At 45.2% G+C, this 22,624-nt stretch overlaps 1 protein-coding gene across 2 annotated transcripts in view; it reads left to right on the top strand.

Moving 5' to 3' along the window:
- TMEM130 (transmembrane protein 130) overlaps positions 1–22,624 on the top strand; it is a 246,792-nt gene that overhangs the window by 219,209 nt on the left and 4,959 nt on the right. The window contains exon 7 of one of the 2 annotated variants that reach the window (XM_069210131.1): positions 3,918–4,033. The exons of the other annotated variant lie outside the window; for it this stretch is intronic. Coding sequence (XP_069066232.1) covers positions 3,918–4,033 — 116 coding nt within the window. The remainder of the gene's footprint in view (positions 1–3,917; positions 4,034–22,624) is intronic. 2 annotated transcript variants of the gene reach the window in all.

The following is a 22,624-nucleotide window of genomic DNA, read 5'->3' on the forward strand; positions in this document are numbered from 1 at the left end:
GCCATGCGGAAGACCGCCAGTGGTGGCGGTTTGCCGCTCGGCCTATTATGACCGTTGGCAGCTCTCCGTCCTTTTACGGACGGAGAGCCGCCAACAGCCATACTGGCGGGAGGCGGGGAAGTGGAGGTTGCTCCGCCTCCACCGCCACACCAACAGAACACCGCCCAGCGAATCACGTCCTGTGATTCGCCGTGGCGGTGTTCTGTTGGCGGTGTGGTGTCGGCGGAGCTGCTCCCATGGCTCCCGTCCCCTCCCAGAGGATCGACGGAACAGGTAAGTCGATCGACCGTTAGGGGAGGGGGGTGGGGGTGTTGTGTGTTGTGTGGGTGCATGGGGGTGTGTGTCTGTGTATGTAGACGGAGTGTGTGAGTGCGTGTATGTCAGTGGGTATGTCTGTCTGGATGTGTGCGTGTATGTTTGTATGTGGGTGTGCGTGTCTGACTGTGTGTGTGGATGTAGGCATGTATGTCGGTGTGTGTGTGTGTTGGTGGTGCCTGCGTGCGTGTCGTGTGTGTGTGAGTTATGTGATGTTGGGGGTCAGGGTGGGGAGGGGGGCCCTGCCACCTTTGGGGGGTGGTGGGGGGTGTAGGGGAGGGAGTCGGAGTGGGGGGTGGGGGAGACCCCTATCAGTGCCAGGGAAGGAATTCCCTGGCACTGATAGTGCTTACTGCCATGGATTTCATGGCGGTTCCAACCGCAGGAAATCCACGGCGGTAAGCCGGGTCAAAATACCACCGGCGGTATAGTGACGGCCGCCGGGCTGGAGACCCAGGTCTCCAGCCCGGCGGTCGTCTGCGCCCTGGCAGGCGGAACGGAGAACTGGCGGATGACCATGGCGGTAACCGCCATGGTCATAATACAAAAAAAAAGACCGCCAGCCTGTTGGCGGTCTTACCGCCGCTTCTCCGCCTTCCGCCAGGGTCATAATGACCCCCTAAATCTCTATGCATACTAACTTGTTGATATTTTGGTCCTTGATATTTTGGTCACAATATTGTGGCTACTTGATATTCATCCTTTATATTCAGAATCTCCACCTTATTTTCTGTTTGGAACTGGCAAAGTTTTCCTGGTGGTCCCAAACTGAAAAAGTAGATCAGGCTGTCCACTCTACACAGGGTGGATGATCTCATATATCTATGCCAATGGCCCCCCAACTCCATCAGGTCTTCAGTGTTTCCGAACGTGGAGGTAGCAGAGGCACCACCTTTGGAAACATGATGGTCTGCCTGACTCCAAATGGAGCAGGTGGACTATCAATTTATCGGTCTAGATACTCTACCACATTTCTAGCAGAGTACTCTGTCTGCCAAACTCTAAATCATGCCCTTAGCATTGTGAAAGTCGGTAATGTAAAAGTGTGCAACTCTTCTAGGTGTATCAATGGACATTGCTGATATCCGCCCTGAATGTGGACATAAGATAGTACTTCTAAGTGCCGTATGTCAATACCCAAAGTTGTAAACTTAGACGATTGGTCTAAGTTTAGTTGAAACGTCTAAGTTTAACTTTATGAATCTGGCCCTATATGTGTATTTGTCACAAAATCCTTTTTTTTCACTGTTTAGTGTAAAACCCTTTAAGCCGTTTTTAAAGTAAATGGAAGAATCACAGCTAAAAGATGATTTCATTACAAATGCCAAGCAATCCTTCCCATTTGCAGCACCTTTGAACAGGTCTGTATTTTACCCTGTATCAATTTATTTGTGTTCTGGGACTCATAGCTTTGCTTTTGACATTATTAAAGATATTGGTTTAAAATTCCCTGAATTCAGCATGCTGCATGACACAAAACCCAGTAATGGTTGAAGGTGTCACCCATGATAGAGCACAAATCCTAAATTTCCCTATTTTGTAACCCACCATGTTCATCTATATCATACCTATCACCTCAAAGCTGTAAAATCAATAGGATCTAGACATAACAGGACTAAACCAATTACTGCAAGACATCCACCAGTTTATGGAGAGGAACACTCTACACCTGAACTCATCAAAAGCTGACCTCCTAAATTGATGAGAATGATAAATTATCAGCATAGACTAACCTGGTCCCAGTAAGTCAGACACCACCATTGGCATCAATGGATTTAGGATTGTGGGGTGTGATCATTGATTCCTGAATATTATTCATCCAACAAGTCAGCCAGGGAAAAGATTCTCTTTCAACACTGGCGGGAAACCTTCAATGAATCTTCTCACATCTAGGTTTTGCACGTAAGCCACAGGTTACCAGGATTCCTGTTCCCTTTGGCTTGGAATACACAAATGGACTCTACGTAGGGGCCATCTGCTCCAAAAATGTCAAAGAAAACAAGATACAAATGTGAATCAAATTTACACAAATGGTTTGAAATGTGGTCTGCTGATATCTTGAGTGAAACTTTAAGGTTAGGGCATAGCTCAGGTATCAGAGTCACATAAGACACTAGCAAGAAAAGAATTCAAGCAGAAATGTCTCTTGGCAAGCAAAATTGCTGAATACGAAATTTCACGAAATGCATTCATTTCATATAATGAGAAAATAGTGGATTTAACAAGCGTAAATACAATTTTGCACAGGTCTAGTGAAGACTTTGCTCTTTCACAACAAAGAATAAAGATGATTTGAACCTACCAAGTACCTGAATTAATCTCCCACACACTATAGACAGCAGATAATTCAGGACCGTCCCATCCAAGTACCAAAACCAAATCTCCAATATAGTGATTATACACATTATACCATGCACTGCTGTCTCTAACTCTTCTCAGCTAAACTGTGTGTAAGCAAATTAACACCACCTCAGCTACAAGAGAAAAGCATGTCTTGTCTCATCATGTGTAACACAAAAATGCTACCCACATAGATAATATTCATAATCCTCATCCTTCAGACAGACACAATATTACTATAAGGCTTAAGCATGCTAGTCCTCACCTTTTTTCACTCCACAACATGCTGAAGATTGGTGGAGTGTTCATGGGTAAATTATATTTTGCAGGAGTTGAGTATGATTTTGCTGATTTATTTAATATGCTAATGATTACTGCCAAGTGATTTCTGTATAGAAAGAGGTACAGGAGAATGTTGAAATAGGTTGGAGTAAAGTCTGATCACATTCAATGATGCATTGCTTACATTACTACCCTTGCTGGTGGTTTCTAAGTAGTAGCTAGCCATGGTGGTAGCAACATTGTCTTTGCTTATATTGAATGTTATTTTGATGATGATGATGAGGTCCACTGGGGATAGGATATATGCCATGTATTTCTAAATTTGCTGACGATTATTTTGTTAGTGCACACACCAGTCTTTACTTAGTTTAAAACAAATTGCTACATTCTTATAACATCTCTTTTCTGTGTTCTTGTAGTGGATTTGACGCTTTGGGACTGATTCTCAGATTGCACTTGGTAGTAGGTTGTGTAGTTCTAAAGTAGCACTCCAAAACATAATACAAAGGCTATTCACAAACTGTGCTTTTGTAGTAATCTACACTTTTGTTGTGAATTACACTTTTGTAGTAAGTCCCTACCACCATTATTTTCTCTGGGAGGGAGCTGCAGTACCAGTGGTTGGCCATGTGTACTACTGGACGTACTTCAAAAGTGTAAGTTTTTACAAACGTGTAAGTTACTACAAAAGCACAGTTTGTGAATACCCAAAAGTAGTAACCTTACTCAAAAGTGTAAACTTACTCAAAAGTGTAAGATACCTTTGTAAATTACGACCCAGGTGTTTATGGAGAGCCCTAGATGACCCTAATTTGGATGAGCAATAAACATATCAAACAAAGCAATTTCTCACATGATTCTGTTTAAGTGCTCATTCAAAAATACCCTCTGCTCTTTATTGTTCTCCAAATCTACAGAATACATTACTGGTCTCAGGACCTCGTTTAACACACTAACAGGTCCCTTCTGTTTTTGTACAGCTGTTCATCCAACATTCTTCATTCTGCCCTGTGCTGTTGTGATTCTGGTGATCCTGTGCTTCATTGGATTCATGATGTTCAGTGGCAGCCAGAGACATCACAGGTTTCCTGTGGAGGTATTTCTCATAATTAAATTTGGGGACTGTTAATAATCGAAATAAGAGCTTTTCATGTAGGTGTTTCTTCAGCGATTGTTAAGTTTGTGCTTCGATGCTCCTTATTTACACATAATTTTATATTTCGTATACCTGAGTATCAGGCTAGTAAAATAATTACACCATTGATTTTGTAACTTGGCCTAAGTATTAGTTGAGTACATTCACATAGTGCAACTCGTGGTAAAATACTTTTATCGAACTACAGCAAGGCAAAGACACTGGTGTAAAAACTGGACCAGCACCCTTTTTGTCTCTAATTTGTGTATTATGGCGGTGATGGATCAGTTCCAAATCTTTCAGCAATAAATTACATCATAAATCATGTTAAACTCGTACAGTAGCATAAAGTGAAACATTTCTAAGTCACAACAGCCACAATGGTACATAAAATGTTAAGCAAAACCTATGTTCTGAAGGTTGCAGTGAAGAACTTGAAGCCAAGGAGTCCACTGCTGATCTTGGTCTTATAAGATATATGTGAGTAGTTTCCTTTGCATAAATTACACTAACTTCCTAATCAAATAGGCAACATTATGTGAAAGGCCTAAACAGCTTTTTATGGTACCTTTTTAACATGAAATGGATCCTCACATCCATTTTGAAGATTAGGGTGCATTTTGGGGTAAAAGATCAGTACATAATCGGGTGTGATGTGAACCACTGCCCCTCACTTACTGTTTGCTCATGTTTTTCCTTTTCTCCAACAATAGGATTTTTACCAGAACGTAATGTCAAATATGTGACTAGTGTAATGGCGTAGCCGTGGGCTTACATTTAACAGGTATAGCACAAAATGCCCGAAAGTGCGCAAGACTAGGCCACATAAATGAAAAGTTCAATGGCATGTGTGGCTGTAGATACACATGCTCTACATACTCCTGCCATCTAGTGCTAGGTCTGGAGTGGTAAAACTTGGTGGCAGATTTAAGAAAAGTGGTGATGCACTCAGTGCAGCTCCACTTTTCTTGCAAACCTTAGCGCCTCCTACTGTCACCATGTGTGTGTCGTATTTAAAATACAGTGCACTGTGGCGCAAGGTAGGGGGCAATAGCATCCACATTTTTGACACTATTGATGTACTGTTCAGGGTCAGCACCAACATTTTGGCACTAACCCTGAACAGTACATAGGGGCCCATTTTAAATAATGGTGTGCCCTCTTTTAACGCCTGCTCTGAGCAGGCGTTAAAAATGCAGCAAAAAAATGGTGCAAAGTAGTCTGTTACATTTCTTGTTCACCATTTTTTTGCCCCCCTAATGGGGGAACGTACCCCTTCCATACATCATGCCTGACACAGGCATAATGTGGCGCATGGGGTTACAAAGTGGCCCAATGCATGCATTGTGTCATTTTGTAAATCTGCCACTGCGATTTTGGCCTCCGTGGGCAACATTAGTGTAAAAAAAAAATGACGCTAATGTGGCGCATGGAGGCGCTAAGCCCTCTTAAATATAGGCCTTGTTTTTCTTTGAATAAGTGTTTCAAGATACAAGATCGAGTGACTGCTCCTCTTGGTGATATTGTGCATGGGCATTGACTCCTTTGTTAGATTGTTTTTTCTCTGCTGTGGTGTTCGGACATGTGTGTCTCAGGTCCTTCTTTCAACTCAGTTTGGTTAAATTTTTTACTCTTTCCTTTCTTTTCCGGTGGTATTGTTGACAATCGCTCTTCTTCTGTCTTAGCGCTCTCGCTGCTGGTGTCGGTTTGGGCTTTGACTGACCACACTCTAGGGTGACAGCACCTGTTTCGAGCCTACCTTCCATGGGGCTCTGGAATTGAGGAGAATGGTACCCTGATGGAACTGACTCCATTCCGCTTCTGTCCTCAGTGCCATGCCAAGTTACTGCACACTAATCAACACCTCATGTGCAACCTCTGTCTCTCTCCAGACTACTGCGAGGCCGACTGTGAGACATGCAAGTCTTTCCGGGCAAAAAGACCTTTCAGGATCTGTTAGCTCATCAGCTGGAAATAACTCAGAAGATGCCAGGCGACACCCCGGACGTCTTCAGAGAAGAGCTTGCTCAGAAAGAACCAACAGCACAGGAGGAGGAAACCTTTTTGATCCAGGACAGCTCCAAGTCGGATGAGGAGTTTGACATCAAAAGCCAAGAACTTTCCCCTGCCCAGTGCTTGAGCACTGTGGTCCCTACTCTTCTACAGAAACCCTCAAAAAGGGTCTACAGCGTACCATAGACGTCACCGGTCCACCGTAATGGATCCCATTAGTTTTAATGGGAATCAGGAGTTAGCTTAGCTTTCTGGCTTGCAGGCCTGTGCCCCCATCACCCAGTGACTTTTAACCTACTTAACTTGCTATGTTTTAGCTCATTAATTTAATTAATTCTTCCAGGATGGCTGCCATGTTTATAGTTAGGAAGTTGTTTTAGTTTCACGTTATCAGTGCCATTCTGTAAAGGTGTCACTATCAGTGTCAAAGATAAATGAGATTCATAGGTTGTCACATTATGAACTTTTCCACTTTCATGTGCCAGTAACATAATGTACCTTTTCAGGTAATTGTTTATACAATTGCTGCCCCAGCATGCTTTCTTGTCTATTGGTTAGGAACATACCTGAGTCAGGGTCCTACGCGATCTGTATAAATACATCTCACACAGACAAGATAATCATCGCCTTGATTCTGACCCAGTCTTCGTGTCCCCATGGAGTCTGATCTAGAGACCTCATTCCAAGGTAACACGGGTTGAGGGCTCTTCTCATGGACATGGTACTAGCAGATTAGGTTTAACATACCTAGTTCTCTTTAGGTTAGACATTAGGTTCATCATGCTAGGGTAGTAGGGCCTATATCATCATATATTTAACACCCTATGTTATTGCAAGATGGTGGGGGTCTTTGTATTCATGACTCATGTTTTTACCATTCTGCCCCATGCATTATTCATTATCCTAATCATTGCAGCCCATGCAACATACTGTAGATTGCAGTCCTGATAATAAAACCTATTGAAACTTTACTGCATCTCCTTCATTGCCTGTGTGTTTGACTGAGTCATGTTCATGTGAGAAAGGGGTTATCTCCGTTTAACCACGACCTCCCAGAGATGTTGCACTCTTGAGTCAGGCTGCCACAAATCACCTTTTACTGTTTGGGTTTTTGGTGAGGTACTGCTTGTGAGCCGGGTGGGTTGGACGACATTTGCGACTTGTTGCAGGATTGACCTAGGCAAACATAAGTACTGTCATCCTTAAACCAGCAGTCTTGCCTACAGCAAGAGTCAAACTATGACAACACCACTGCCATCCGGCCATGGTCAGTACTGATTCAGCCACACAGCCTTCTGGCTCAGCACTGAAAATGGCTGAAAAACCCAAAACCACATTATCGGCTTCGACCTTAAAAGCTTTAGACCAAGAGATAATTTCGATTTAGATCCCAAGCTCAGAACCGGCCCGACAGCTGCCAGCTTCAGCATCGAGCAAGCTTTTGAAGCACAAGGCTTTGGCACCAAAGCCTTCAAAGCAGAAAACCTTGGAGGCCAAAGAATAAGGCCAGTCCTCCATCAGTCCCTCTCTTGTCAAACCGATTTTGGAGAAAATGGACACTAGACAGTGCAAGCTCTAGATCCAAGAAGGCATAGGTTGGATTATATCCACATCTTCCTCTCCTGTGCTCCCAAAAAGGAAACTCTCTTTTAAAGAGGCCCTGAGTGTTCCTGTCCCTCTCAAGAGCAGGAAAAAGGACAAGGCTACTAGCCCACCACGCCGGCTTTCTCCCACACCTCTACCTCCTCCTCCTCCTCCACCACCTCCTCCACCCCCTTCCCTTCCTCAATGTCCATCTCAACCACCCATACAAGGTCACCACAGTCTTATACTGGGTGTTCAGGTGGTCCTCTTGATCATACAGAACCATGAGATGCTTACTAACCTGATCCCATTGCCCCAAATGACCTTGACTTTTACCCTGCGTGCCCCTCACCTCCAGAAGACACTACTTCATATCAACAGGTAATCTCTATGGCACCGCATTCCACCTGGTAGAGCTGCACAAAGACCCGATAGAGCAAGATTTCTTGTTCAACAAGCTTTACACCATGCATAGGGCGACACAGTACCTTCACATGTCGATATATTTAAGGAACCTGTCCGTTCCAGGGTATTCACTCCATGGGTGGACAAGAAGTACATGGTGGATCCTTCTGAAACACTTTACATCAGATCACAATTACCATTCGGTTCAATAGTAGCAACCACTGCCCATAAACAGGCTAATAGCCAAGCCTCTGGGGACTCTTCTATCCCAGAAAAGGACAGCAAGAGAACTGATGAAGCAGGAGGGAGTGTGGCAGCACAGGCTGGAAACCAGTGGTGCATAGCTAATTCTCAAGCCCTTTTGGCTTGGTACAATTGGCCCATTGGGATGAGATGGAGGAATTACTACAGTACCTCTCTGAGCAGTACCATAAGTTGGGACACGCCATCACCATTAATTCCATCCGGTGCATCCTCGATGCAGCAGACACTGCAGACCAGTGGATTAATGTGCCCTCCGTTTAAGAAAGAATGCCTGGCTTTGGTGCCCTGACGTCAAACCTGAGTCCAGAAGCAGTTCTGAATATGTCTTTTGACAAAGAGCACCTCTACAGATCACAGGTGGGTACCACACTAGAAAAGTTTGAAAAAAAGGACACCGCCAAGGCCATGGGTGCTATTTAAACTACCACACAAAAGGTCTCCTCTCATCACCCAGGGCATAAGGGGACATACAAATACTCTACAACAGACGCTTCTACATCACACACCAGGCAAACTCAGGCCCACATTTATACTTTTTTAGCGCTGTATTTGTGTCATTTTTTGAGGCAAAAGCAGCGCAAACTTGCAAAATACAATTGTATTTTGTAAGTTTGCGCTGCTTTTGCATCAAAAAGCGGCACAAATGTGGTGCTAAAATAGTATAAATATGGGCCTCAGTCTTCCTACACTAGAGACTACTGCAGAGGCTCCTATAGGGAGTCTAAGAACATGGGGAGAGGGAAGAGCACTGCCACACACTGATCCTCCTCCATTGCAAAGCAGTGACTACCTAAACCTTCCCCTGATCATCGGATACCTGTTGGGGAAAGACTCCAACTTTTCCACACCATTTGTGACACCATCACCAAGGACCAATGCGTCCTTGCCATTGTCTCACATGCCTATTGTCTGGAGCTCATAACCACACCTCACAATATTCCCTTCTCGCACTCACAGGCTATCACAGAAACATTTAACCCTTCTCAAACAAGAGGAACAACCCCTTCTTCTGCAGGGGGCCATAGATAGAACCCATTCCCCCTGAACATCATGGCTCAGGAGTATACTCCCTATATTTCCTGATTCCCAAAAAGGACAGATCACTCAGACCAATACTGAACCTCAGACCTCTAAACAAATACATCCTCTCAGAGCCATTGGTCACTCCAGGATGTCATTCAACAGCTACAGCAACATGATTTTATGGCAGCTCTAGATATAAAGGACACATACTTTCACATACCAATTCACCCTGCATGCCGAAAGTACTTAAGATTCGTCATTGCAGGCAAACTTTATTAGTTCAAAGCCCTTCTCTTCGGAGTCACTAGCACTCCTTCTGTGTTCTGAAATGTTTAGCAGTAGTCGCAGCGCATATGCAAAGGCAGAATGTCTGCGTATTTGCTTACCTGGACGATTGACTCATCAAATCCAGTACACTACACCAGTGTGAAACCGCACTCAGATTACAGTGGATCTCCTTCACAAACTGAGTTTCACTCAACATTCCCAAATCACATTTTCAGCATCTACAAGTTCAACCCTACCTAGGGAAAATTTTTAACACAGACTTAGGAATAGTGTACCCCAACCCAGCTTACATTGAAAGTTTTCAGACAGTTCTCCACTAGTTTCAGGAGAACCAGTCCTACACATTAAGGACCATCATGCATTTGTTAGGGATGATGGCTTCTTCCATCACCATTTTCCCCATGCCGGAAAACTGGTACTGCGCCATGAGTGTCTACGTGCCATCATCATAATTCTAGACACTTAAACTGTAAGGAACTCAACTCTCAGCTGTGCCCATCACCGTCTTGCTCCTCTAGCTGACAGGAGCACTGAATAATACATGACAGAAAACGTGGTTATAAATAAGTGAATATGGAGATGCAATGAAGAGGTTTATAGAGTGGATACATCTTATTCATCGTGGTAATAAATATCACACTTCCCAATTCACCAAAATGGCCGCCAGTGCACATGTTACTTTTGTTTCTTTAGGAAGTAAATGTTGTTACATCAATGTGTGCAGACATCGTTGGCATTGCTCTGAACTTATTTCTTCAGGGAATCTCTCCTTCTTCCTTAACGTCAGCTTAAGCATGTGAATTCTAGCACAAGGGGAAGCAAGAAATCTCCTTGGGAACAGGACACACATGCAGGCTCTGTTCCTCCCAACGCAATTAACAGCGCATCGACAATTATTTTAAATGTTCCTCCTATGTGCTGAGTACACAAAAGGTACTTTCCTTTTGGTATTCAGTCCTTGCATTTCGAATCCAAAATATACTCACCGCCAGCTGACGTATATGTTGCTCACAACGTACACCAATAAAGCTGTATTTCAGCCCTAAATTGGCTGACTTTACACCCTGACAGTTCACTCGCATAGCGAATGCTGCATTCTTTCTGCTGCTAGTTGACACCCAATCAGCTTAAATCAGGATACACTTCCAAACTTAACAGGTCAAATGCCCCAGATCACTGATGACTGTCAGGTTGAAAAGACAATGGTGGGGCTTTCAGGCCGTTCTTCTTGACATCAATCTTCAGTTTCTTTTACCTTATTTTTTTCTCTTTTCTCTCTGTTTTTTGTAGACTCTTTCCTTTCTGTCCCAACTCCTTACACGCATAGGTTAGCATCCAATTGTCACCATTGTTGAAATCAATGATGGTTACTCGTACGTTATAAAAGAAGTAGGTTTATTAGATGAGTTGTAGGTTACAGATAAAACCCCAGCAGGAGCAGCATCCTTCTGCTCATCCCATCTCACTCCAACTGTCCACTCATTGAAGCACAAACTGTCTCAACATTCCATTCGTACAATGAACTCACTCACTGGCTGAGCAACAGGGAACAGTAAGTTTGTGGGGAGAATGCATAAGATAGCAAGGGGCTAAAACAGGAGTTGATGCCCTTGGCTAATAACCCAGAGAGGAGGAGTCACTTAATCTTGTGACTCGAAACACTTCTTAAAGAAAAACAAGTTGCATCACTCCGGGCCCAACATTAGATGGCAAGAGTAGGCAGAGCATGTGAATCAACAGCAATACATGCTACGAACAGATGATTACAGAGTAAGTAACCTAATCCTTCTCCCACTCCTATATTTTTTTGTGGCTATCCTGAAAATATTAAAATGCTACCTATCCTGAAGGACCGAAGTTCGAGTCCTGACCCAGGAAACAAGTGCAGGAAAGGGCGGAGAATATTCATGAAAAGAAATTTAGGGCAAAAATGTAATATATGAAAAAGATAGAAGTCCTTTCATTATGAGTATCTTTGTAAAATAAGACCCCCGGCACAGCACAAACACCTGATTGAGCAGGGATCACAAAAGCAAGTGGTTAGGTGTTTATCGTGTTTGTTAATTACTTGCGTGATAAAGAACAAACCTTCAGATTTTTTTCCCATTAAATTATAATAGGATAAGCCAGATGAACCATGGACGAGGCTTGATGAGCACTGGGTCATTTTATGTGCTTTTTTAAATGGCTTACCTTGTTAAAAGTGATATTCCTTGCACCCAATAAATTGCGGGCCTATTTATGGGGAATTGGCGTAAGGTAGTGCCGCAAATCTTCTTGCAGCCCTGCACTACACCAATGTGAAAGGGCAGGACTGAAACGTACCTATGCAATACAGTGCATTTCTGTCCTTTCCCCCTACGCTGCCGCACAATTGGCTGCCTAGCGCCAACACAGGCACTCTTGCTCCATGGAGCAAGGGTGTCTGCGTTGCATGCAGGATTGTTTTGTGCAAGAAGGGGCACCTTTCTACACAAAAACAATCCTGATATGTGTTGTCTTTTTTTTTGTGTGCTGAAGAATGCAGCACACCTGGAAAGATAAAAAAAAACGAGGAGCAATACAAATATTTCTCCTCATTACACCTCCCCTGGGGAGGTGTAAGGTTTTGGCGCTTCCACAGATTGACGTGATTAGGTAAATATGTGGCTGCGTCAAAACCCATGGGTGTTGCATGGAAAGAAACACTGCAACACCCATGGACCGCCTTTCTGGCTCAGATTAAGGAACCTTGTGCTGCTCTGTCTTACTCCATATCTATGAGACCACTCAGTGGCTTTGTGTGGCCTCATATATATGGTTGAGAGGTTTGCATCTCTGAAGCGTCACAAAAAGTGACGCTCTGGCGGCGCAAAGGTCTAATAAACAAGCCCCGTAGTTTCTCGCAATTTCTTCTCCACCCCCCCCCCCCCCCCCCCTCACCCCCCCTGCCCAGGTGATAGTAATCGAGCACGCGGTTACTAATAAGAACGGAATGCTTGATAGGATGATGACCAATAGATGGCGCTCATTGCACATCTCATCTACCTCAGGTGAAACGTGGCCCAATTACTGTTTTCTGTAAAAGCGAAAACAATGTCAAGACTTCGAAGATACACTAATTTATATTATGGATCTCGGCATCCAGGGTACGCAACATTCCGCATAAGTGTTGCAAGGTGAAATTTATTCCCCAGTGAGGTGGATGGTTACCCTTAATTTGCTTTGTAGCCAAGGGCATGGCAGCACCGATTCGCTCAACAGCATCACCTTTAAAATACCAAGACAAAATCTATTCTTCGCCAAAACTAAAACTAAACAGTTGATTATAAAAACAAGTCGATTTCTGACAGACACAAATTGATTTTTAAGAAAAAAGAACCTTGTCCTGCAAAAAAAAACGATTCATGAATTTTCATCTGTATTATAATAAATTGGAAGAAAATAAGAACACTGTCCAAACGCTAGTCCACAGTTTAGCAAAAAATTAATTCGTAGGTAAATATGTCACTTCCTTTTATGTACCTTTGTTTAGCAGCAGGGTCGAATTGGTGTATGGGGCAATCTGGCAATGCCGGAAGGGCTAGTCTGACTAATATATTTCCTTTTTTGTTTGGCAGTTTATGTGCTTGTTTCTGGTCGGATGGGACGGTTTTTACTGTTGATTTTCCTATTGTTCTTGATATATTCAAAAACATTGCCTGAAGCAAACACAAATGAATGCGGTCTCCAATATCTTGCAAAATACCTTTACAGCCTGTCTGCTCAAGTTTAAAACTGCCCTAGTTTGCAAGGGTAGACCATATTTTAGTTATCTGATTTGTTAATGGGTGCCACATTTATGTTGGTGTCCTGGACTTCTTTTCTGTTCTAGTTCGACCTTGATCAACACACTTAAGTAAAGTTACACCAAGGACGATACAAAGTGTAGTGTTGGGGGCCCTAAGCCCTCAGCTACCTAAAATGACCACACAGTCACAACATTGATGTGCGCCTAGCCACTTTTATTAGCAGGATCACCTGACTGTTGACACCAGTGATGGATGGGTTTGGGGTGAGTGTGGAAGCCAGCCCTCAAGGAGGGGCTGGTGGAAGCACATCATCGTGGAACACTAGTAAAAGTCCAAATGGGCTCTACATCCCTCCCAAACTTTATTAAGAAAAAACAAACAAGTCCAACTTGTGGGAGAAAATAAACACAAAAATAAACACCACTGAGTATCTTCAGGCAGTCTGACGGACATGATGACTGCACAAGTCGAGCTGGGGGCACCCAGCATCACGGCACGCCTCCGTAATTTAATCAGATTACTCTGGAAACAAATGACAGTATTAACAAAGTCCGGATCCCTCAATTGCCTGTCCTTGAAGTTACAGTTCACTTGGGCATTGTTGGTCCTGTCCCTCCCAATCTCACGGTGTTGGAGTCTATTTACAAAGTCCACTGGTATGTTGCATCCTGAGCAGTGGTGAAGTCTCTCTACAGAGTTCAAAGCTGGTGCATCAGGAGCAGTGGGGATTTCACTGCAGAAACATCTCTGAAGGCGTTCAGGCTCCATGTATAGCAAACCTTCAAAGACTGAGGATGACATGGGTGAAAGGATGTCTTCCTTGAAGGCCGTGATGTTTCATAACATCCCTCTTGTGCCAAGACTCCATCGCACAGGAGTCTCCTCGAGGCCCTTTTGCCAGGCTGCCACAGGACCGTGTGGATTGTGCGGGGCCTATCACAGGCTGAGCGAAGGCGTCTCTGAGGAACAGCCAACAGGACACAACCAAGTCACACTTAGCGCCGCAAGGATTGTTGTCACAGGTTCTGTGTGCTCTGGCTGTCCTCACTCAGGTGCACGGGCCTTCATCCAATAGTCTTTGGGTGACCAGTCAGCGCCGGCGACCTCCATGCTTCCCGGTGCCTGTCATGGAGCTGCTTCTGCAGATCTTTCTTGTCAGGATTCTTTTCTCACCAAGACTCCCTTGATGCCCTTGCCTCTGGATTTCCAATGGACCACGTGGGCTTTGTGGACCTCTCATAGGCCGCGCCAAGGGGGTCACTGCAGAGCTCCCAACAGGGCCATGTCCAAGCCTCGTGCAACCCCAAGGGTGGATGGTCCAATGGTCAACTATGCTCTCTTCCACAGGTCTCACGGGGACTGACAGCAGATTTCTGGGTGGTCAGCCTTCCAGGGTGCCAGAGATGTCTTGTCTCTGGTCTTTCTGTGGGCATACAACTCCACTCTGGTGGTGCAATGCTTCTTTCATGGTTTGGGTGATGCACCTGGTAATGATGATGATCTTACAACCTGTTGATCAACAGGTGGCGGTGTGTTGTTTGGAGAAAAAGATAACTAGAGGGACTTCAAGGCCACTTGCGGTTCTTGTTTGGCACGTGCAGTTGGCAGCAGGGATGCGATTTCTGTCAAGCAACCGGCAATAGGTGGCTGGACGGTCGCACCGTGAAGCGAGGGCCTGGATGCGGTTTGCGCTTCCCAGCGCCTTACAGTTGGTCCACCCGCGGAGCTGTCTCCAGTGATGTCTGTGCACCCAGGTGGCTGGCTTGTGTTGAAGGATGCCCTCTCCAGTGCAGGTACAAGTCCTCAGTCCTATCGCTCCTATCCCTTTTCTCTTATGCACCTGTGGTGTTCCTCATCTTCTATGTGACAGATCTGTCACATACTTTTCTTTGTCAAACCATCTTCCTGACATGGATTCATGCCACGTTTCTAATTTGTTTTGTGAGGTGGCGTTTCACCACTGGTCTCACGTTGCATCACATGGACCTATCACTGGTTGTGTGCTGCACCTCAGGCGGGGCATCATCTTCCTTTGCGGCCTCTCGCAGGCTTCATCCTGTCAATAGGTCTTGATTCCTTCTCCTTTTGGACCTCACACAGGTCCTGTCCCTTCCTCAAGTATGGTCCTGGTGGCCCGCTCTCTGACTGGAGGGTCACTGTTTCTTTCTTCCTGTCTTCACTCGAGGGCACTGCGCTTCTGCCTCGAGGCTAACCCTTTGCAGTGCTTGCTCCTGCCTCCATTCCGATTTGCTTGGCAGGGTTGGTCCCTCAACATGACAGGCTCACTGATGGGCCAACGGTGGCCATCAGGTGCTTCAGTGTGGCTGGCTAGTGCAACCTCTTTCACTCACCATTGCTTCTCGCTCTTAGAGGGCTCTCTCTTTCCCTGGGCTCTAGCCCATGCTGTCAGGTTCACTGGTGATGCACTTGTTGCCGGCCGCAGGAGCCTTCTCATTGCTGCAGACCGTGCTGCCCTTGCTAGCCCTGCAGGGATGGGGAAGCCTTGCTCACCTCACCTTTCTGCGATGCCTGCCCATGTGCATCTCTCACAATAGATTAATTAACCACAGACTGTTCTCTGCTTGGCGCGATCTCTTCACCTGCCCACACAGGCACTTCTTTCTCGCCGCACAGACCGCCTGGGCCTGAGTGCGGCAGCGGGCTCTTCTGGTGGGTGTAGCAAGGGCTCTCGCTTTCACCAGGGTTAAGATGATAGGCAGTGGTAGCAGGCAGCTGTCACAACAGGTATTAGCGCCTCGTTGGGTGGAGCTCCTTCTCCCCTTTTCTGCTGTGCAAGAGCATGTGGGGGTAGGAATTGACCAGTCTCCGTACTCTCCTTTTTCACGGCATAGGGCTGCCTCCGCAGTGCTGTGCCTGTATTCCTCCCAAGGGAGATGATGGCAGCCATGCCCAAGCATACCTCACCAGGCACGGCAGCAAGCTGCAAAATGGCACGGTGTGAGGGTCAGCATCCTCATTGCTACTGTAGTGTTGGGGGCCCTAGGCCCTCATGCTACCAAAAATGACCACACAGACACAGCATTGTAGTTACATTAACTGGCCCAAGGCACGTGCGCCCAGCCCCTTGTATTAGCAGGGTGACCTGACCGGTGACACCAGTGATGGATGGGTGTGGGATGTGTGTTGAAGCTAGCCCTCAAGTAGTGGCTGGTGGAAACACATCATCGTGGAACACTAGTATGAGTCCAGCCGGACTCTACACACGGCTCAACCGCATGAGTCTACGAAGTGCGGGTCAGAAGTATGTTCGGGGCCAGGGTCTGACTGGACCATAGGGCAATCAGGCAGTGCCTGAAGAGGTGGTCTGACAGATCTGTGTGTGGGTCATTTTTCTGGCTGTTTATAGGCCTGTTTTATGGTCAGGTGGACTGGATTTTACTACTGAGTTCCCTAATTTTAAAGCAAACAATACCTGCAGTGAGCACAAAATTATTCATAATGACACAAGAAGGATAATACAGCATTTACCATTATGTTCCTAAAACCAAATACACCTGTGTCCAAAATAGACCAGAGGATGCATTTTGTGTAAAAACAATAGCATTAAATGCAAGAGGAAATGAAAAGCAGCAGCCCCTCGTGCTCTTTAAGGCCCATATTTATACTTTTTTTAGCGCCGCATTTGCGCTGCTTTTTGACGCCAAAGTGACTCAAACTTACAAAATACAGTAGCATTTTGTAAGTTTGCACCGCTTTTGCATCAAATAATGACGCAAATGCAGCGTTTGTTGTTCCTGACCTGCTGTAGTATTTGTAGCCCAGATTACTCTAAATTACACGAGCTGGGGTCATTGCGTAATTTCAGCAATACTGCATCACGGGAGTAATGCAGTATTACTAAAACAACTCCAATTACTCCGACTTAATTCAAATGTCTCCCGGGCGTACAACTTTCTGTCCCAGTCAGACTCTGCAAGGGGCAGAGCAGATGTAGAGAGACTTTTGAGCGGGGCGGACACTCATCAATGCTCTGATAAAGCCCACCAATTAACTATGCTGTATTTAATGTTACCACGCACATAGCTATCAGAGAGTTTTATACATGCACCTCAGTGCGAGAAAACACTTCCCTGCCCGTTTTCTTCCTATAATACAGGGGATTTGTGGGAAAGGATTGGTTGGTGCAACAGAGGCACCTGCTGACTCACCCCAAGTTTATAATTAGTTATTGGAGATGTGTAGCTACAGGGTAGCAGCAACACAGAGGATCGAAAATAAGGAAGGCCACACTGCTGCAGCATGGCAGCCCACACATTATTGCCTCGGGTACCCTTTGTAGCAGACTCTGCTGGGAGCAGCATGTTAGGCACATGGCATCGTGTGTGCCTGCAGGAAGAGATGTAAGTCAGAGGCAGATGAATAGAACAAGGAGCAAAGCTTGTGGAGTGAGAAGCCTCCATGGAAGCAGGCTCGTGACCCAAGGCAGCAGTGCCTGGGAGGCCCAAGATGTGTGAGAAACATCAATAGGTTTCAGTCCTACGTCATTTGGTTCTTAGCAACAATGCTCTTTTAATTCATAGGAGGAGAGTTTGACAAAAAAAAGTTATTGCACTGGTTGGAAACACCTACATTCAAGGACGCAAAGTTATTTCCTACTAAAGTGTGAGTGCAGTTAAAGTGATATAAACGTTAATACCAACACATGCAGAAATATTTTGGGTGGGTTTTAGCTGACTGTCACTGTGATTACTTTTCCAGGCTGGAATATACATTGTAGGCCAATCTTCCATCAACAGTATATGAGTTCTTGGCATTTTACACTGACAAATACTCCTTTCAAATCAAATCCAACTTTTTGCATGTTTTACATTCAGTCTGGCCATGCAAAAAGAATTTCCCTTTTTCCACCAAGACCCAATTACGAGTCACACGTAGCAGCATCCAGTGCTTAATTTAAGCCAGCAGGTCCACCGGCACTCTTTTTTGGGGACCAGAGCTTATTTTTCTTCCTCAAACATTTCCTGAGAGCTAGAGAGTGAAAAACGCACAGAGGGGAAAGAAGGAAGAAGCAAAAGACGGAAAATCAGTCACTAAGGGATGCAGCAGAAACCTGCAACAGTGAGATGAACGGGCAGGGAGTAGCTGTCAGCAGTGGTGGTCGGCAGTTTTAGGGGGGCAGGCGGGAAGCACACTCGCACTCATTCTTTCACACACACACACGCACGCACATCCATTAACAACACTCATCAACAATCAAACATACACGCACGCACCACACATTAATTAAAAAAGATCACACACACACACTTACCTTCAGCCTCGGAGGTCCCAGAGGGTGGGGACTGCTGCCTTCCCTAAGGTCAGCCAGCGAGGGAAGGCAGCAGTCCCAACTTTGTCACAGAGTGGGATGGGGTCAGTGAGACTGCTGACCCCACCCTACTCTGTGACTAGGTGTCACTGATTAACACTCGCCCTGGATGCTTCAGGGCTTAAACCTGAAGCGCCCAGGTCGAAGTCAATGGGTGACCCTTCCCTCGTCACCGGGGGAAGAGCCTTGAGGCACCTTTGCTGAGCCGAGGAGGTCACGCCCACAGGAGCTGTGACCTTTTCAGCTCAGCAAAGTTCAGCTCAGGCAGCCAGAAGTGTGCGCAAATCGCACATGTCTGCTCCTGGCTGCCTGACCTGAATATGAAGATGGCTGTCAGGCTGACCTTTGTTCAGCCTGACCGGCACGCTTCATGAGGGGCAAAGGTTGGGGGGCATGGCCCCTCCGCCCTAAAGGACGGGCTGCACCTTGCTCCCTTTGGATTAAAGAGATCTAAGGTGGATTCAGAACTATGCAGCCTTGGTATTCGGAACACCAACATTTATTAGCACCAGCCCGGGTGTCTGAGCAGCTCTTTGGGGACCTGCACTTATTATTTTACAAATTAGGCACTAGCAGCATTTCCAGGTGAGAAACAGCTCCACTTTGTCACAACTGGTCTGATGTTCCCACAACTGGTTTATTGTGATGCAGGAACATAGGGATGGTTTTACCTGCTGAGAAATCCATTCTGTAAATTTGCAGGATGATTAGGGAGGAACTGTAGGCCCACATGCAGCCTGGGCCCCTCCCAACTCCCCAGATGCCCACCTTTCTCATAGCCATCTGCCCAGCACCCTGACCCAGAGCAATACCACCACTCACATTTACCACCTACAGTATGAGGGCGGTATATTGGAAGTAGAGGACAATCTATTCTGTTCAGAACGGGTATCTACACACAGATTTTCACCTGCTAAAATTGTGTGTGTATTTTATATCCCCTTCTAGGTGGAATAATTCAAAATAGCTGGATCTAGGTAGAGGGATACCAACTGGAAACGTTGTTTGTGGTCACGTGGGATCCGTGCATTTAAATCCGTTCACTCGTAATTTGGACCCTTCAAGGGAAACATGTGGCCCAAGGTGGCGCTAGGGACATCATAAATATGCCACTCAGTCTTTATGGCCTTCTTTCCTCTTCCATGGTGCTTACCTCCAATTCTAGTTCTGATGCTTCGTCACCACCTGCACTGAAGGCTCCATGCCAGTATGGCTGCTACATTCATCATTTTTACTTCAAGAAAAAGCTTTAAAAACAACTTCTTTTGTTTCGGTTGTTTTATTGCTGAAATGCACATCTGGCACCTAGCTCTACCACGTGCTAAGCTTCTAGGGTTACTCTAACGCATGTACAAATATTTGCTACATTATCACGTTGTTCTAAATGAATCACACATATCAGCTGATCAAAGATGATAGGTATTCTTTTAATCTCTCCCTGCCTCAAACAAAGGGCCCCTCCCCCTTAGTATGTGAAGCCAGCTAGCCACTCTGTAGGATCATATTAAAAAAACGTAGCTGTTCAAAGCATCTAATCTCCTCCCAACCCAGACATTGTATTGTGGGTTTCAGCTCACTCAGTGAGCATCCTGTGCACCATGCACAGGAATAGTGGTGAGGCTCCAGCTAATCTGTATGTGGTTGTGATCCCTGCCTATGCAGGCCCCTCAATGGACCTTGTCTCTACTGTACAATGCATAGCAGCAGCTCAGATGAGCTTACACTGTTTCTTCCATTGAGGAATTTGTTACCTCAAGAGAGATTCCTGGATTGACCTGACGGCATAACTTATGTCCATGTGCGGCTTGTACGCCTTCAAGCATTAGGAGGCCAATTTCTGTCTCCTACTTTCCTAGTTCGTTGCCTCTCACTTTGCTCTTGAGCAGAACTAGAGAATGTCTTTTCCTGGGTGGTCGCATTTCTCTACTACCTCTCGTTTGCAGCCAGAATGTAGACCTCATGATGGCCAGTCCTCGCATGCTCCAAACGTGAAGGACATTTTCAAGAAGATCATACAGTAAATTTTGCTGATCTGACAAAGGTTTGATAATACTTATCAGGCCACCCTGTATTTCTGGAAACCTGGGCAGTAAATTCATACCAAGAAATAGTGCTTCCCTCTGAGAGAGCTTTCAGCCTAAGCTCCCTTGGTAAAACATATTAAAGGGATCACATACACATTCAGTTGTATGTATATTAGTACATTTATTTACTTAGTGAAATAGGTGAACAACAGAACAAAAATTGGTGTCCAAAAGACAGGTGCAGCGCAAGTTATATGTGACAAAAGTGTTTTTTGTCGCGCATGTAGGGGAATATTTAGAAGCGGCTTGCACCGCTGGTATGTCACTGTTCATGAAGTACCTGCGGTGCAGGGTGCAGACCCATATCTACAAGGCCACGCAAAGTCACTTTGCATGGCCTTTCATGGCCTTGTAAATATGGAGTAAGACAACTCAGCTCAAGTCACTGCGTTGCCTTACTCTGCATCAAAGAGGTGTTTAATGGGCATTGCGGGGGGTGTTCCCATGCAACACCCATGGATTTTGACACATTCCCAGATTTACAAGGATTTGTTAACCTGGGAGTGCGTCAAAAGCATATGCCTCCCCAGGGGAGGCATAACGAGGAGAAATAACTTTATTTCTCCACCTTTTGTACTCTTTCTATGTGTGCTGCATTCTTGGGCACACATATAAGGAAGAAAACGCCTCTATTGATTGTATTTGTGCAGGAAGGTGTCCCTTCCTGCACAAAAACAATCATTCCTACCTCGCAGACACACTTGAACCCTTGTGCAGTTGCGCAGTGGAAGAAGACAGGCGTGTGCTGTATCTCATAGATACGGCTCATTCCTGCCTTTTTCTTTAGCCACAGGGCAGCGCAGAAAAAAGTCTTGTGGCTCTACCCTGCACCAAAATGTTGTACATAAACCCCATGGTATTTACAAAGAGTAATACACTGTTGGCTGGTAATACAAAGGCAAGTAAATTCCACTTGTGGCAAATGCTTTGGTATCCTCAAATTACTGAGACGATTGGTCCAGTGGTTACCGCTCGACATCCATAAAAAAAAAAAAGTCCTTGATAACCAGTAGATTGGACTATGCCAATGCCCTAGATGTGGGTATGGCTGATGATCTTTTTACCATACTTGAGGTGATCAAGAATGGGGTTGCTAAGTTGATCTGCCATATGAACAAAATACAGCTCGGCATCAGCCTGCCTAGGAGCTCTACACTGGTTGCCAATGAGAAAAAGAACCAGCTTTAAGCTTTTTTGCCATAAACACAGGACATTATATAAGACTGGGCCCAAAAGTCTTCAAACCAGAGTGGAATTTTACAATCCAGCATTCAAACTGAGGCCACGAAACCTTGAGCTTGCCAGGGCCAAACAGATATAAAACATTTAGAACTGCCGGCCTCTCGTTTTCACATCTGGCGACGGCCCATTGAAACACTCTACCCATAGACCTTCACTTGGCTGATAATCATTTGAGAGTCAGACAATTATTAAAAACTAGTTTTTTTAAAGGTTAAGGTACTTTTTTCCGCAGTTGATCCTAAAATTAATTTCCAGTTCTCACAGTCGGAAAGAGAGGGAGCATTCTAGCACCATGATATCCCCTAGGGGATGAATACTTGTGCTTTATAAATACAGTAAATACATAAATATAATTTTGGTAGCACTGAACTCCTAAGTAATATATACTGTACACAAATCCACAATTAATGGCAGAGAGCGATGCAATATGTCAGTGTTTCAACCCCCTATAAAGACTTCCTCAGTACAAAGAAAAGTGGGAGCAACCTATGGTAGATAAAATCAAAGGATCGCCTCTTAAAAACTCATCCGCTTAGTGATTTGATTTAAA

The sequence above is a fragment of the Pleurodeles waltl genome, chromosome 10, assembly GCF_031143425.1.
Source record: "Pleurodeles waltl isolate 20211129_DDA chromosome 10, aPleWal1.hap1.20221129, whole genome shotgun sequence".
Lineage (NCBI taxonomy): Eukaryota > Metazoa > Chordata > Amphibia > Caudata > Salamandridae > Pleurodeles > Pleurodeles waltl.